General features: G+C 38.7%; 1 protein-coding gene and 1 pseudogene across 3 annotated transcripts; both read right to left on the bottom strand.

The window, feature by feature from the left end:
• Window positions 1-4,295: 4,295 nt before the first annotated feature.
• On the bottom strand, window positions 4,296-6,052 carry LOC125201350 (cysteine-rich receptor-like protein kinase 8). Of its 3 annotated transcripts, XM_089064566.1 has the most exons (6): window positions 5,883-6,052; window positions 5,677-5,798; window positions 5,392-5,602; window positions 5,083-5,320; window positions 4,865-5,015; window positions 4,296-4,797 (listed from the first exon to the last, which is right to left on the bottom strand). In XM_089064566.1, exons 3-6 carry the CDS (start codon window positions 5,459-5,461, stop codon window positions 4,468-4,470), a joined length of 789 nt encoding a protein of 262 aa, XP_088920692.1. In that variant the 5' UTR covers window positions 5,462-5,602; window positions 5,677-5,798; window positions 5,883-6,052; the 3' UTR covers window positions 4,296-4,467. The 3 variants fall into 3 exon arrangements, with proteins under 3 accessions (XP_088920692.1, XP_088920690.1, XP_088920691.1); XM_089064564.1 differs by lacking the exons at window positions 5,677-5,798; window positions 5,883-6,052 and having other exon boundaries at window positions 5,083-5,327; window positions 5,392-5,570; XM_089064565.1 differs by lacking the exons at window positions 5,677-5,798; window positions 5,883-6,052 and having other exon boundaries at window positions 5,083-5,330; window positions 5,392-5,501.
• Window positions 6,053-11,513: 5,461 nt separating this feature from the next.
• On the bottom strand, window positions 11,514-12,243 carry LOC148931716 (cysteine-rich repeat secretory protein 38-like; annotated as a pseudogene).
• Between the last annotated feature and the right edge of the window lie 254 nt (window positions 12,244-12,497).

Here is a 12,497-nt window from a genome sequence, read left to right as displayed (position 1 = left end):
ATTAAAATACAATAAAAAAGACATAAATATATACTTACTCCACCATAGTTGAGTCGTTTTTCCACTTTAGGACGTTCCACCTTAGTTGAATCATTTCTATATATGACAATTCCTCACTCCATCAAAATAGTCTCATTGGTAGTTGACACAAATTTTTATGGAAAATTGGTAAAGCATGAGAGATAAATAGATAAAATGAGTAAATTAGAACAAAAAGAGAAAATATGGATAAAATAGGAGAAAGAAGGATAAAAAAAGGGTAACAAATTAGGATTTTTTTAATTTTTATTGTGAGACTAATTTTGATGGACAAACTGAAATAAAATCATGAGACTATTTTTTATGGACAAAAGAAATACTCGCTACGTCCCTTAAATTTTGTCACATATTTTCATTTCCGTCCGTCCCACAAAATTTGTTACATTTCGCTCTTTACCATTTTTGGTAGTGAACCTCATATTCCGCTATCTCATTCCTGATCCATTTTATTGTAAAACTAATATATAAAAGTAAGACCCATTCTGCACTAACTTTTTTAAGTTACTTTCCGTTATATTTCTTAAAACTCGTATCCGGTCAAAGTATGACAAAACTTATGGGACGGAGGGAGTAACAATTAACATATTTTCTCTTTCAAACCTTATTTTCATTTTCTCTTTTTTCTTATGGAAGAAATATAGTCCCTTCGTTCCATAGTAGTGGATGCGTTTCTTTTCGGCACGCGATTTAAGAAAAAAAATTGTGTTAAGTGAGTAAAGTAAAAGAAAAATATAATTAAAAATGAAAAAAGGTAGAGAGATGAAAAGAAAGTAAAATAAGAGATAAGTAATGGAGTATATTACTAGAAAAAGAAATGACTCCATTATTATATTCCCTCTGTTCCATAGTAATATAGGCATTTCTTTTCGGCACGAAGATTAAGAAAAATCGTGTTAGGTGAGTTAAGTAAAGGGAGAATAAAGTGGAAAATGAAAAAGGTAGAGAGATGAAGAGAGAAAAAAGTAAGAGAGTAAAGTAGGTGTGGAAAAATGTGTTGACTTTTACTAAAAAGGGAAATGACTCTATTACTATGGAACGTACCAAAATGGCAAAATGACTTTATTACTATAGAATGGAGGGAGTAGAATATACTATCAAAATGTCAAAATGATTCCACTGTTGCATAACGGAAGAAGTATTTTTCTTAAATCTCTTTGCCAAAAAAAAATAAAAAATCCAACTATATATGTTAGAACGGAAAGAATATTTAACTAAGAGTGTCAAATGAATAAAGAAAATTCAAATACAATAATACTAGGAATAAAGATTAAAACAAAACAATAGCAGAAAAGTTTTAAATTTTCACCCACTTGTGTGGTGCCCTACACAAAGAAGAAGACAGTAAATGAGAGTGTTTACAGGGCCATGACCACAGGAATAAGACAAGAGTGGAAATGGACAAAGACAAATGCAGAAGCGGAGAAGAAAGGTAAGGTAATATCCAGCCTCACTCGCTTAATCTCCATCAAATGCTCTTAACTTTCTCTACAAGACCAATTCAACGCTCAAATACAATGAATAATATTGTTAGAATTTTATGATCAACGATGAATCTCGTGGTTCGGAATTTGAATCAATCGTCCCTTTCCTCATTAACTGTTTTAGACATTATCTACACAGCTTCACTGCGCTTCGATTCTCCTCCTAACTTTGACAGCAATGAAGATGATAACTTTTGCCGTATTATCATCTTTCTTTCCTTGTATAAGTATTGTATTATTTCCATTGGTTTCTGCAGAAACAAGATAATGTTCTTTAATCTTATAGTGAATTACACTGCATGCTTGATTATAGGTCAAGAATTAAGGCGCGAAACGGGCTAAAGACAAAATTTGGAGCAAGAACGAGGAGTTTTTAATGTGAACTAAGTTTTACATGGCCCGATAAACTTGTCACATTTCACTAGGCAGGGAGAACCACACAAATTTGTTGACATCTACCTGTCCGGGTGACTTTGTCACCACATTCCACCCGATTGGGTAGCGAAAACAGTTATGCGAAAATCACATTTGAATGACGGAATTTTTGTGGTATATGTCTTTCTTTACCACACAAGTGAAAAACACTAAAAGGCGAGGAAAAAAATAACTCAGCTACTAGAAAATTGGTCTTTTATGTCACTTGAAAACGTCACTGAAAATCTATTGTTATGCCACATAATCTACCGACTACCATTGATACAAGTGCTTGTCAGTCAATGTAATGATAGATCAGATGTAAGGATAAAGTATATTACTCCCTCCATCCCATTGAAGATGACCCACTTTCCTTTTTAGTTTGTCCCAATCAAGATGACTCATTGCTTAAAATGGAAACCCCTTTATCTCTACTTTATTCTCTCTCTCTTACTTTACTCTCTCCACTTAACACACAAAATAAAGTTGTATAAAATCTCGTGTCGTCCAAGAAAGGGTCATCTTCCTTGGGACGGAGGGAATACTACGCCTAAAAGTGTCCTATACAACCACGTATACTGTCAATCTACCCTAAGACTACACATATTTATTAGCGGGAGAATTTACAGTATACCTCCCATAAATATTTGGAATTACATTCGCCCCACAAATATCTATTAATTTTTAAATTTTTCTCTTTCACTTCAAATATATTAAGATTTTTTAATATTTAGTTAGCAATAATTTTTAATACCTAAAAATTACTCCCTCCGTCCCAAAAAAATTGAGTCGTATTTCTTTTTAGTCCGTCCCAACAAAATTGAGTCATTTCCATTTTTAGCAAAAGACAACATCTAATCACTTTTTTTTTTTTCCATCATTTACTTTACTCTCTTTATCTTTCCTACTTTTTTCATCTCTCTTATTTATATGATATAAATTCTTAAACTTCGTGCCCAAAAGTTTTGTCTCAAATTTTATGGGACGGAGAGAGTATGTCTTAATCATACAACTATAAAAAGATCCAAAATAATATATACAACCAACGAAGCTAAAATCTTGGGTTTTGATCACCATGGGTTGTATGATTTCAATTTTATCATCTATTGGTGTAATTTATCATTTTAATTCAATTTAATAACCGTTTACGTCCATGTGGAATCGACCCTTAAATACTAACGAAGCTAAAATCTTGCAATAGTTGTACTTTAGGACGGTAAATAAACATGTGTACACTTGTAGGACGGTAGAAACCAATTTCTCCATACCGAATAATGCAGTTGGGTCGTAGCACTTTGAACCCAGTCGAAATATAACTTTGAAGGAATTGGGAAATCCGAGGCAAGCATCTCCGGCAATCTTCTGATGAAAATTTCGTGTACACTGCACCAGCGCATAAATCGTCGAAAATTCCGAGTGTGAGAGATTCCTAGCCCCTGCACCAACCTTGAGCTGCAACATGCCGTTAGCCGCCGGTACAGTTAAACTATTATTACAGTATTGTAACCCCTAAAAGAAATTTTTATTTATTTTTGGGCCGTTTTTCATAGGAGGATATTAGTACACCTTTTAGGCAATAAGAGAAATATGAGTACTTATTTATATTTGGGCTAGAGAAAATGCTAGGCCCAAAATGTGTCCATATGGGCTGGACGATGCAGCTTCACAAAAATACACCCCACTAATGTTCATACACTGATGAACCTGGAAGACTTGAGTCAGCTTGATTGGTCATCTCAGATATTAGTAGTTAATCATATCTACTCAATATTTTAATAAAATATTCAGTTTTCTTTTATTTGCATACATAATCTTCAAATATATTGTTTATTTTTATTTCCATTACTCAAATTTAGAAATTTTCAAATATATAAAAAAATAATTTAAATTTATAATACAAAATTACTAGACATTCCTCTAGTTGAAAATTTGAAATAATCTCATTGGTGGACGACACAAATTTTTATGTAAAATTGATAAAATAAGATAGACAAAGAAATAAGTGGACGAATTAGGAGAGAAAGAGAAAATGTGCATAAAGTAAGGGAAGGGAAGATAAAAAAAAGAATAATAATTTGGGAAAAATTTTCATTTTTATAACTAGACTAATTTTGATGGAGGGACAAAAATGAAATCACGAAACTATTTTTATGGATGAAATGTTAAATTATTAACATACTTTCTTCTTTATACTTTATTTTTTCTTTCATTCTAGTACTTTATTATCTCCATTACATAAATAAGACAAGGAGTGGAAATGTTCAAATGCAGAAACGGATAATCCAGCCTCACTAGCTCAATCTCCATCAAATGCTCATAATTTTCTCTACAAGACCAATTCTATGATCAAAGGCTATGATCAACGATGAATCTCGTGGTTTGGAATTTGAATCAATCCTCCTTTTCCTCATTAACTGTTTTAGACATTATCTACAAAGCGTTACTATTTCAAAAGTTCTAACTCACAAACACCGATACAAGAGAAAAACAGAACAAATTTACATGTATAATTAATTTGTATGTAGAGACAAAATCAACGAGGACATAACTCGCTGATTGAAACATCGTTTACAGACGACGAGCCTTGGGATACACCTGTTCTCACTTCGCTTGAGCAGGAGTCTACGGGGCCATAGCGACTACTCAAATAAAATGCGGGCTCAGAGGGCACTGGCAGACTCATTGTCGTTCTACCGAGCATTTGAGCAACCGAAGCCATCGTTGGCCTCGTTGCAGCATTCTCTTGAACGCACAACAGTCCGATGTGAATGCATCTCACCATGTCACGTTCAGATCCCGCTCCATTCCTCACCACAGGATCTATCATATCTGCAGCTGTCCCTTCACTCCACTTCTTCCATGTCTGAGTGTTTGAGAATCTTAATTAGTTGTGATAAACATAGTATTGTTTTAATAATAATGTTACTTACAATAGTCAATAAGTCCTCTCCATTCTCCTCATTTTTTATACAAGCACTTCTCTGACCACTCAAGATTTCCAGAACAAGCACCCCAAAACTATACACATCAGACTTATTCGAGTACATACCATGCATCACGTATTCAGGCGACATATAACCACTGCGTATTCAAAATTGAAATATTGAGTTAGTGGGGAATAAAGGAACTATCAATATAAAAAACTTACTATGTTCCAACAATCTTGCTTGTATTTCCTTGAGTTTCATCTTGTTTAAACAATCTCGCCATGCCAAAATCTGCAATGTTGGGATTCATATCTCCATCCAACAGTACGTTGCTGGCTTTTAGATCACGGTGAATGATCCTGAGTCGAGAGTCTTCGTGCAAGTACAGAAGCCCCTTCGCGACACCCCTTATGATCATGTAGCGTCTGTCCCAATCCAACTGCGAACTTTTGACTGGATCTGCATACTACTAATTACTGAAATGAGCAAGCAAGGGTTGATGTTCTATATTGAAACTAGAAAAACATTACCAAATATGAACTTGTCAAGGCTTGCATTCGGAACGAATTCATATATTAGTACCCTCTCGGTTCCTTCCATAGAGAAACCTAAGAGTTTCACCAGATTCCTATGTTGAAGTTTGGCAACTAACAAAACCTCATTCTTGAATTCCACATTGCCTTGCCTTGAATCTCTGGAAAACCGTTTAACTGCTATTTCTTCGCCACTTTGAAGTTTTCCCTGTCAATATTGGTCGGTATGACAATCGTGCTTGTTCTTGTTTATCAAAGATTCAAAATACAAAATAGAACTACCTTATAAACAGCCCCGAATCCGCCTTGGCCGAGCTTGTTAGCATCGGAAAAATCATTAGTTGCAGCTCTGATGATGCGAAAATCATATTGCAGGGATTCAACATTACAAATGTCGTCAGCAGCTGAATCACCAGTGAGAAGATATAATTAAGGGTCAGCTGCATTACTCATGAGTATGGATAAAAGAGAAGATGAATAAATCTTACACTCGGCTATTTTATATGCACTGCTCTGCTTCGTTCTTCTCCTAGTGAAGATGATAATGGCACAAGCAGCAAATAATAGAGTTGCTCCAACTGGGACAGCAATGAAGATGATAACTTTTGCCGTATTATCATCTTTCTTTCCTTGTATAAGTGTTGTATTATTTCCATTACTTTCTGCAGAAATAAGAAAATGTTCTTATCTTATAACTAGTTAATCACACTGCATGCTTAATTATTTGGTAAATATAGGAATTTGACTAATCTGTATGGCTAATAAAGAAACATGTTGTGTTTATAATGCTCTAGATCACACATTCGCACGCAAAATCAAGCCACACAATGTGTACACTTACCTTGTGGCTGTGGCTGAGGCTGCGAAGCTACAATTTGCACCCCCAATTCCCTAAGCCGAGTTTCATTGTAGAAATTAATTTCTTCATACCAAATAATGCAGTTGGGTCCTAGCACTCTGTGTTGAATAATCAGATATTGAACATTGGAGAAGATTGTTTATTCACTGAATTGTGTTTATTTGATACATTGTACATTGGTATTTATAGGGCAAATATACATAGGGACTAGACTATTGGGACTCTACATTATAAATGCTATATCCTCTTTCCAATGAGTTGGAACTTCATACTTTCTCTTCCCCACATTCTTGGATACTTCAAGTTGTCTTTCCAACACTCCCCCTCAAGTTAAGTAACGGGATTCCCGATACTTAACTTGCCAAGTACAACCGAGAAATCTCTTGCGCCAACTGCCTTAGTCAATATGTCTGCAAGTTGATCTTTGGATCGAACAAAAGGGAATTCAACAATTCCTGCCTCAATTTTTTCCTTGATGAAGTGTCTGTCAACTTCAACATGTTTTGTTCGATCATGTTGAACTGGATTTTCTGATATACTAATGGCAGCTTTGTTATCACAAAAAAGCTGACATGTTTTCTGTGAAAATAACCCCAATTCTTCCATTAGTCTTCGTAACCATAAGAGTTCTGTCAATCCATTTCTAATACCTCTAAATTCTGCTTCTGCGCTTGAGAGTGCCACCACTTTCTGTTTCTTACTTTTCCAGGTGACCAAATTTCCCCAATGAATGTAAAGTAACCAGAAGTGGATCTCCTGTCAACAGGATTCCCTGCCCAGTCTGCATCAGTGTACCCATGAATTTCCAAATGGTCATTCTTTTTGAACATGATCCCGTGATCAAATGTTCCTTTTAGATATCTCACGATCCTTAGTGCTGCTTCGAGATGCTTTTGTTGAGGTTGGTGCATAAACTGACTTACTATACTGACTGCGTATGCAATATCAGGTCTAGTATGAGATAAGTAGATTAGCTTCCCCACAAGCCTTTGGTAACTTTCTCGGTCTGTCAGTTGAGCACCTTCTTCAATTTGTAGACCATGGTTGACAATGATGGGTGTTTCTGCTGGTTTACAATCCATCATTCCTATTTCCGCCAATAGATCAAGGATATATTTCCTTTGGTTGATGAAGATCCCTTTCCTTGATCTTAATACTTCTACTCCAAGAAAGTATTTCAATGCTCCTAGATCTTTCATCTCAAATTCAGTTGCTAGATTTTTCTTGAGTTGATCGATCTCCTCTTCATCATTTCCTGTTATGATCATATCGTCAACATAGATCAGTAGGCAAGTAATCTTTTCTCCTTTCCTTTTTAGGAACAAGGTGTGATCTGCATTGCTTTGTTGATATTCATATTTCTTCATTGCCTCACTGAATCTACCAAACCATGCTCTTGGAGACTGTTTTAGTCCGTACAAAGTTTTCTTCAGTCGGCATACCTCTCCTTCTTTGAATTCTCCATCAAAGCCAGGAGGGCTCTCCATATAGACTTCTTTCTTCAACTCTCCATGTAGAAAGGCATTTGTAACGTCGAATTGATGTAAAGGCCAATCTTTGTTTGCTGCAATTGAGAGTAATACTCGAACGGTATCCATCTTGGCTACTGGGGAGAAGGTTTCGGAATAATCCACTCCATAGGTTTGAGTGTATCCTTTTGCTACAAGTCGGGCTTTGTACCTTTCAATGGATCCATCTGGTCGTCGTTTGATTGTGAATACCCATCTACATCCCACTGCGCTTTTCCCTTCTGGGAGCAGACATTTTTCCCAAGTATGATTCCTTGCAAGTGCCTTCAATTCTATCTGCATAGCTTCTCTCCACTTTTTATTTTTCATGGCTTCTTCAACTGACTGGGGAATCTCCTCTTCCTCATATAATGCTTCTTCAAAAGCTCTAGCCATTTTTGTCAAGTTTGCCCTGGCTATATTCCCTACTGAGTATCTTGCTTTCCCCCTTCTTTCCGGCGAATATCTTTTGGGTGGGACACCTCGATTACTCCGGTAAGGAAGGATGTATTGTCCAGTGTCTCCATCTACTGGGTAACATTCAGAAGTATCATCAGTAATAACAGGAATTTCAATTGCAGTATTGTTTACCTCAGGCGTCGGACGGGTTATTGGTGAGTCACCGGGTTCCACAGGTTGTATAGTGTGCAAGACTTGCTCGGGGGCAGTATTAGGTGGTTCAGGTAGACCCTCAGTAGGATCTGTTGTGTATGGCATAGGTGACCAACTCAGGAAGTCTATCGTATTTCCCTCCCCCTGACTTGGAAGTTGGGAACCATAAAAGAACTCATTTTCCAAAAAATGACAGTTCATTGTGGTAATGACTTGTCGACTGTTAGGATCGTAGCATCTATATCCTTTTTGGTTTATGCCATATCCTACAAAAACACATTTTAGGGCACAGGGAGACAGTTTGGTACGGTCATTTTTCGGAATATGAACAAATACGGAACATCCAAAAATACGGGGTTCAAGAGATAGAGCAGATGGGACTGTTGTTAAGGAAGACAAGGCTTGGAGAGGAGATCTCATTTTTAAACTGCGAGTAGGAAGGCGATTGAGGAGATAAATGGAAGTAGCTACAGCCTCTAACCAAAAATATTTTGGAACCTTGGAATCAAGGAGAAGTGCCCTAGTCATTTCTAGGACGACCCTATTTTTCCGTTCGGCTACCCCATTTTGCTCAGGTGTATAGGCACAAGATGTTTGATGCAATAAGCCTTTTTTAGCACAAAAATCTTTCATTTTTGAGTTCACGAATTCTCCCCCGTTATCAGACCGAAGAATTTGAATTTTGGTTTGAAATTGGGTAAGAATCATCGAGTAGAAATCAACAAACTTTGAAAAAACATCAGATTTATTTTTCAAAAAATAGACCCACGTCATTCGAGTGCAATCATCAATGAATAAGACAAAATAGCGGAACCCATGTCCCCCGGTAATAGGAGACGGACCCCACACATCAGAATGTATTAATGAAAACATAGTCTCAACTCTAGTATCGGTAGAAGGAAAAGATTGTTTGTGGCTCTTTGCCAAAACACAAGTTTCACAATTAAATGCTGAATTTGAAACAAGACTAGGAAATAAAATTTTCAAATAACCCGAAGATGGATGTCCGAACCGCCTATGCCATAACATCATATCCTGTTCTGAAGTTCTTTGAGCCAACATTACTTTGCCCGGTTTAGCTATCTCATCCACGTAGTACAACCCATAGCTTTCAGTGCCACGCCCAATAATCGCTCCCGTCCGAATACCCTGTAGAACACAAAACTTAGGATGCATTAGAAGGGTGCAATTGAGCTCCTTTGTTACATGGCTAACAGACATCAACTTTTGGCATAGAGACGGAACATAAAGACAATTTGATAGAGTTAATAACGGAGAAATTCGAATAGTGCCAGCCCCTTCCACCCGAGCTAGTTCTCCACTAGCAGTTTCAACATATTTTCTCCGTGACGTAGTTAAGTTACATAAATCTTCTAAATCATATGTCATTGTATCAGTAGCACCACAATCAAAAATCCATCGCTTATCTTTCTTACCCTCCGTCGATTGAACATGACATATTCGAGCCATATATGGATCGTCTAAGGTAGAACAATTTTTATGGCCAAAAACAGGGATTAATGAGCTTTGGGGGGCTGTTTCGTATATGTGGGGAGTTTGAGGTCCAGTTTGATAAATATTACCAGAATGGGGTGGTTTTCGTAAATTATTAAAAATGGAGGGGGGTGGGGGAAAAATGTGGGGTGGATTTTGTAATAAGTTAAAAAGAGGAGGGTTTGGGATTAAAATCCCAAACCCTTTACCTTCGTTCGCATTCCCACACCGGGCCTTTGCTATTTCCGCCGCCGCTGCCGCTGCCTCTTCGGCTTCTGGCCACCACCCGCCTCCGATTGGAGGTTCGATCGTTATTTTGGTGTCGTTGCCGGCGTAGGCGGCCTTTTGGCTACCCGCAGTGGCGACGACTCCGGTGCTCTCATCTCGCCCCACCGCTGATTTTCCTTTCGCCGTTCCATTCCGATTCAATTTGTGCCCGTCCTCCCACCACTCCGGATATCCGATGCGTTTGAAGCATGTCTCCATTGTGTGTTTGTTCATACCACAGTGTGTACAGTAAAGCTTGGATTTGTCGATTTTTGCTGGACGATTCTGGGTGTATCCATGTGGTTGTGGTGGTTGCTGGTCGCGGGTGTGTGGTGGTGCGGGTGTTCGGTTCTGAGCGGGTGGCGGCGGTTGCCTGAATCGGGCTCCAAAACCGGCTCCAATTCCGGCCTCCCCTGAGTCAGTAGTCGGGTTGACCGATGGCTTCCAAACCGCAGTCCGCCCTTCTTCTTGTTTGACGATGCCAAAAGCTTCCTCGGCTGTTGTGTCATCCCCAAGTTTGAGAATTTCTCTCCGGAGGCTGTCGTACTTGTCGTTGAGGCCACCGAGAAACTGGTGTAACCTTTGAATATTCGTCTCCTTCATGTAAATTTCGATTCCCTTGTCACAACAGGTGTAGGGACATGGTTTTCTTGCATCGAAATTGATCCAGTGTTTCTGGAGTTCTCCCCAGTAGAACTCGAGTGTGTTATCTCCTTGAATCGTCTTGATTGTTGTCATTTCGAGATCATAGATTTGGACTCGATCGGCTCTCACGCCGAAGGTTGTGACCAAGCTCTTCCACATGGCCTTGGCCGTCTGATGTTGGGCAAACTGTATGACTAGCCGGGGCTCCATGTTTTGGATCAGCCATGAGAACACCGTGTAGTCAGCAGCCTGCCATTCTTTGAATTTTGGATCGTCAGATTTGGGAGGAATGGCATCCCCCTCAAGATGGTCCAGTTTGTCTCGGCTGCCGACGGCAACGAGCATGAGTTTGGACCAAATAGGGAAGTTTTTTCCATCGAGTTTGAATCCTATTGAAACTGATTCAATTGATTTGGCCATTTGAATTGGATTCTCACTTGATTTTGGTTTGCAGGTTTGAGATTGGAAAAAAAAAGGAGTTGTATATTGCTGGATCTTGGCCAGAGGGCTGTAATGGTACTGAACGATGATGAAAAAAATTCTGAGTTCGAAAAAGGTGTTTCCTGATTTTGGATTGAAAAAACTAGGATCGAAACATTGCTCGTGATACCATGTTGAATAATCAGATATTGAACATTGGAGAAGATTGTTTATTCACTGAATTGTGTTTATTTGATACATTGTACATTGGTATTTATAGGGCAAATATACATAGGGACTAGACTATTGGGACTCTACATTATAAATGCTATATCCTCTTTCCAATGAGTTGGAACTTCATACTTTCTCTTCCCCACATTCTTGGATACTTCAAGTTGTCTTTCCAACACTCTGAACCCAATCGAAATATAACTTTGAAGGAATTGGGAATGCCCAGCCAAGCATCTCCGGCAATTTTCCGATGAAAAGTCCGGTGTACACTGCACCAGAGCATAAATCATCGAAAACTCTGAGCGTGAGAGATTCCTAGCCCCTGCACCAACTTTGAGCTCGAACGTGCCGTTAGCCGCCTGTGCGGTGAGATCAGACAGCAGCCTCGCCCTGTCCTCCTTGAACGCATCTCCATTCGAAGCATTTTGTGTATTTATTAGCAGATAGGTGGGATCTTCCGTCTGCGTATTGTGTATGGGATCGTTAGAGTAGCGCAAGGAGCAGCGTTCATACCATATAACCGCCTGTCTCGCGCTGGGGCACAACTGAAGCACCTCGCGTGAGGCTGACTCGACACAAGTGCGACACGCCTCAAGGGTTTGGTCGGCCCTACATAGGGCGAGCCCGTTGACTGCGCCGACGGATGTGCTGTGGAAGCCGTAGTTGCTCATGTTGGTGGAGAGAGAGGCGTAGGGCGTTGAGGTTGGCGCTGTATACACTATTATTCTTGTAGCCCCCGTTGCTGGTACATCCGAAGGGATTCTCCTGTGCTCTCACCCGGGATGAAAGGTATATGATGATTATTAGAATCATGCGCACTGGATACATTTCAAGAACTCCAACCTATTGGATGGAGAAGAAGCGTCTACTCAACTGAGCTGCGTTGCGTTTCATCGTCTATTGAATTCATAAGCGGTTTTTTCCAATTAACTTTGCAAACACAAAGAAGAAGAAAGTCAATGAAAGTGTCAAACAGGGCCATGATTACAGGAATAAGACAGGAGTGGAATTGGAAAAAGACATAAGAAGAAACAGAGAACTTAATCTCCACTCAAATGCTCATAATT

The sequence above is a fragment of the Salvia hispanica genome, chromosome 2, assembly GCF_029641045.1.
Source record: "Salvia hispanica isolate PSC_SH4W2 chromosome 2, Shi_PSC_v1, whole genome shotgun sequence".
Taxonomy (NCBI): Eukaryota; Viridiplantae; Streptophyta; class Magnoliopsida; order Lamiales; family Lamiaceae; genus Salvia; species Salvia hispanica.
This window is presented reverse-complemented; position numbering and strand designations above follow the sequence as displayed.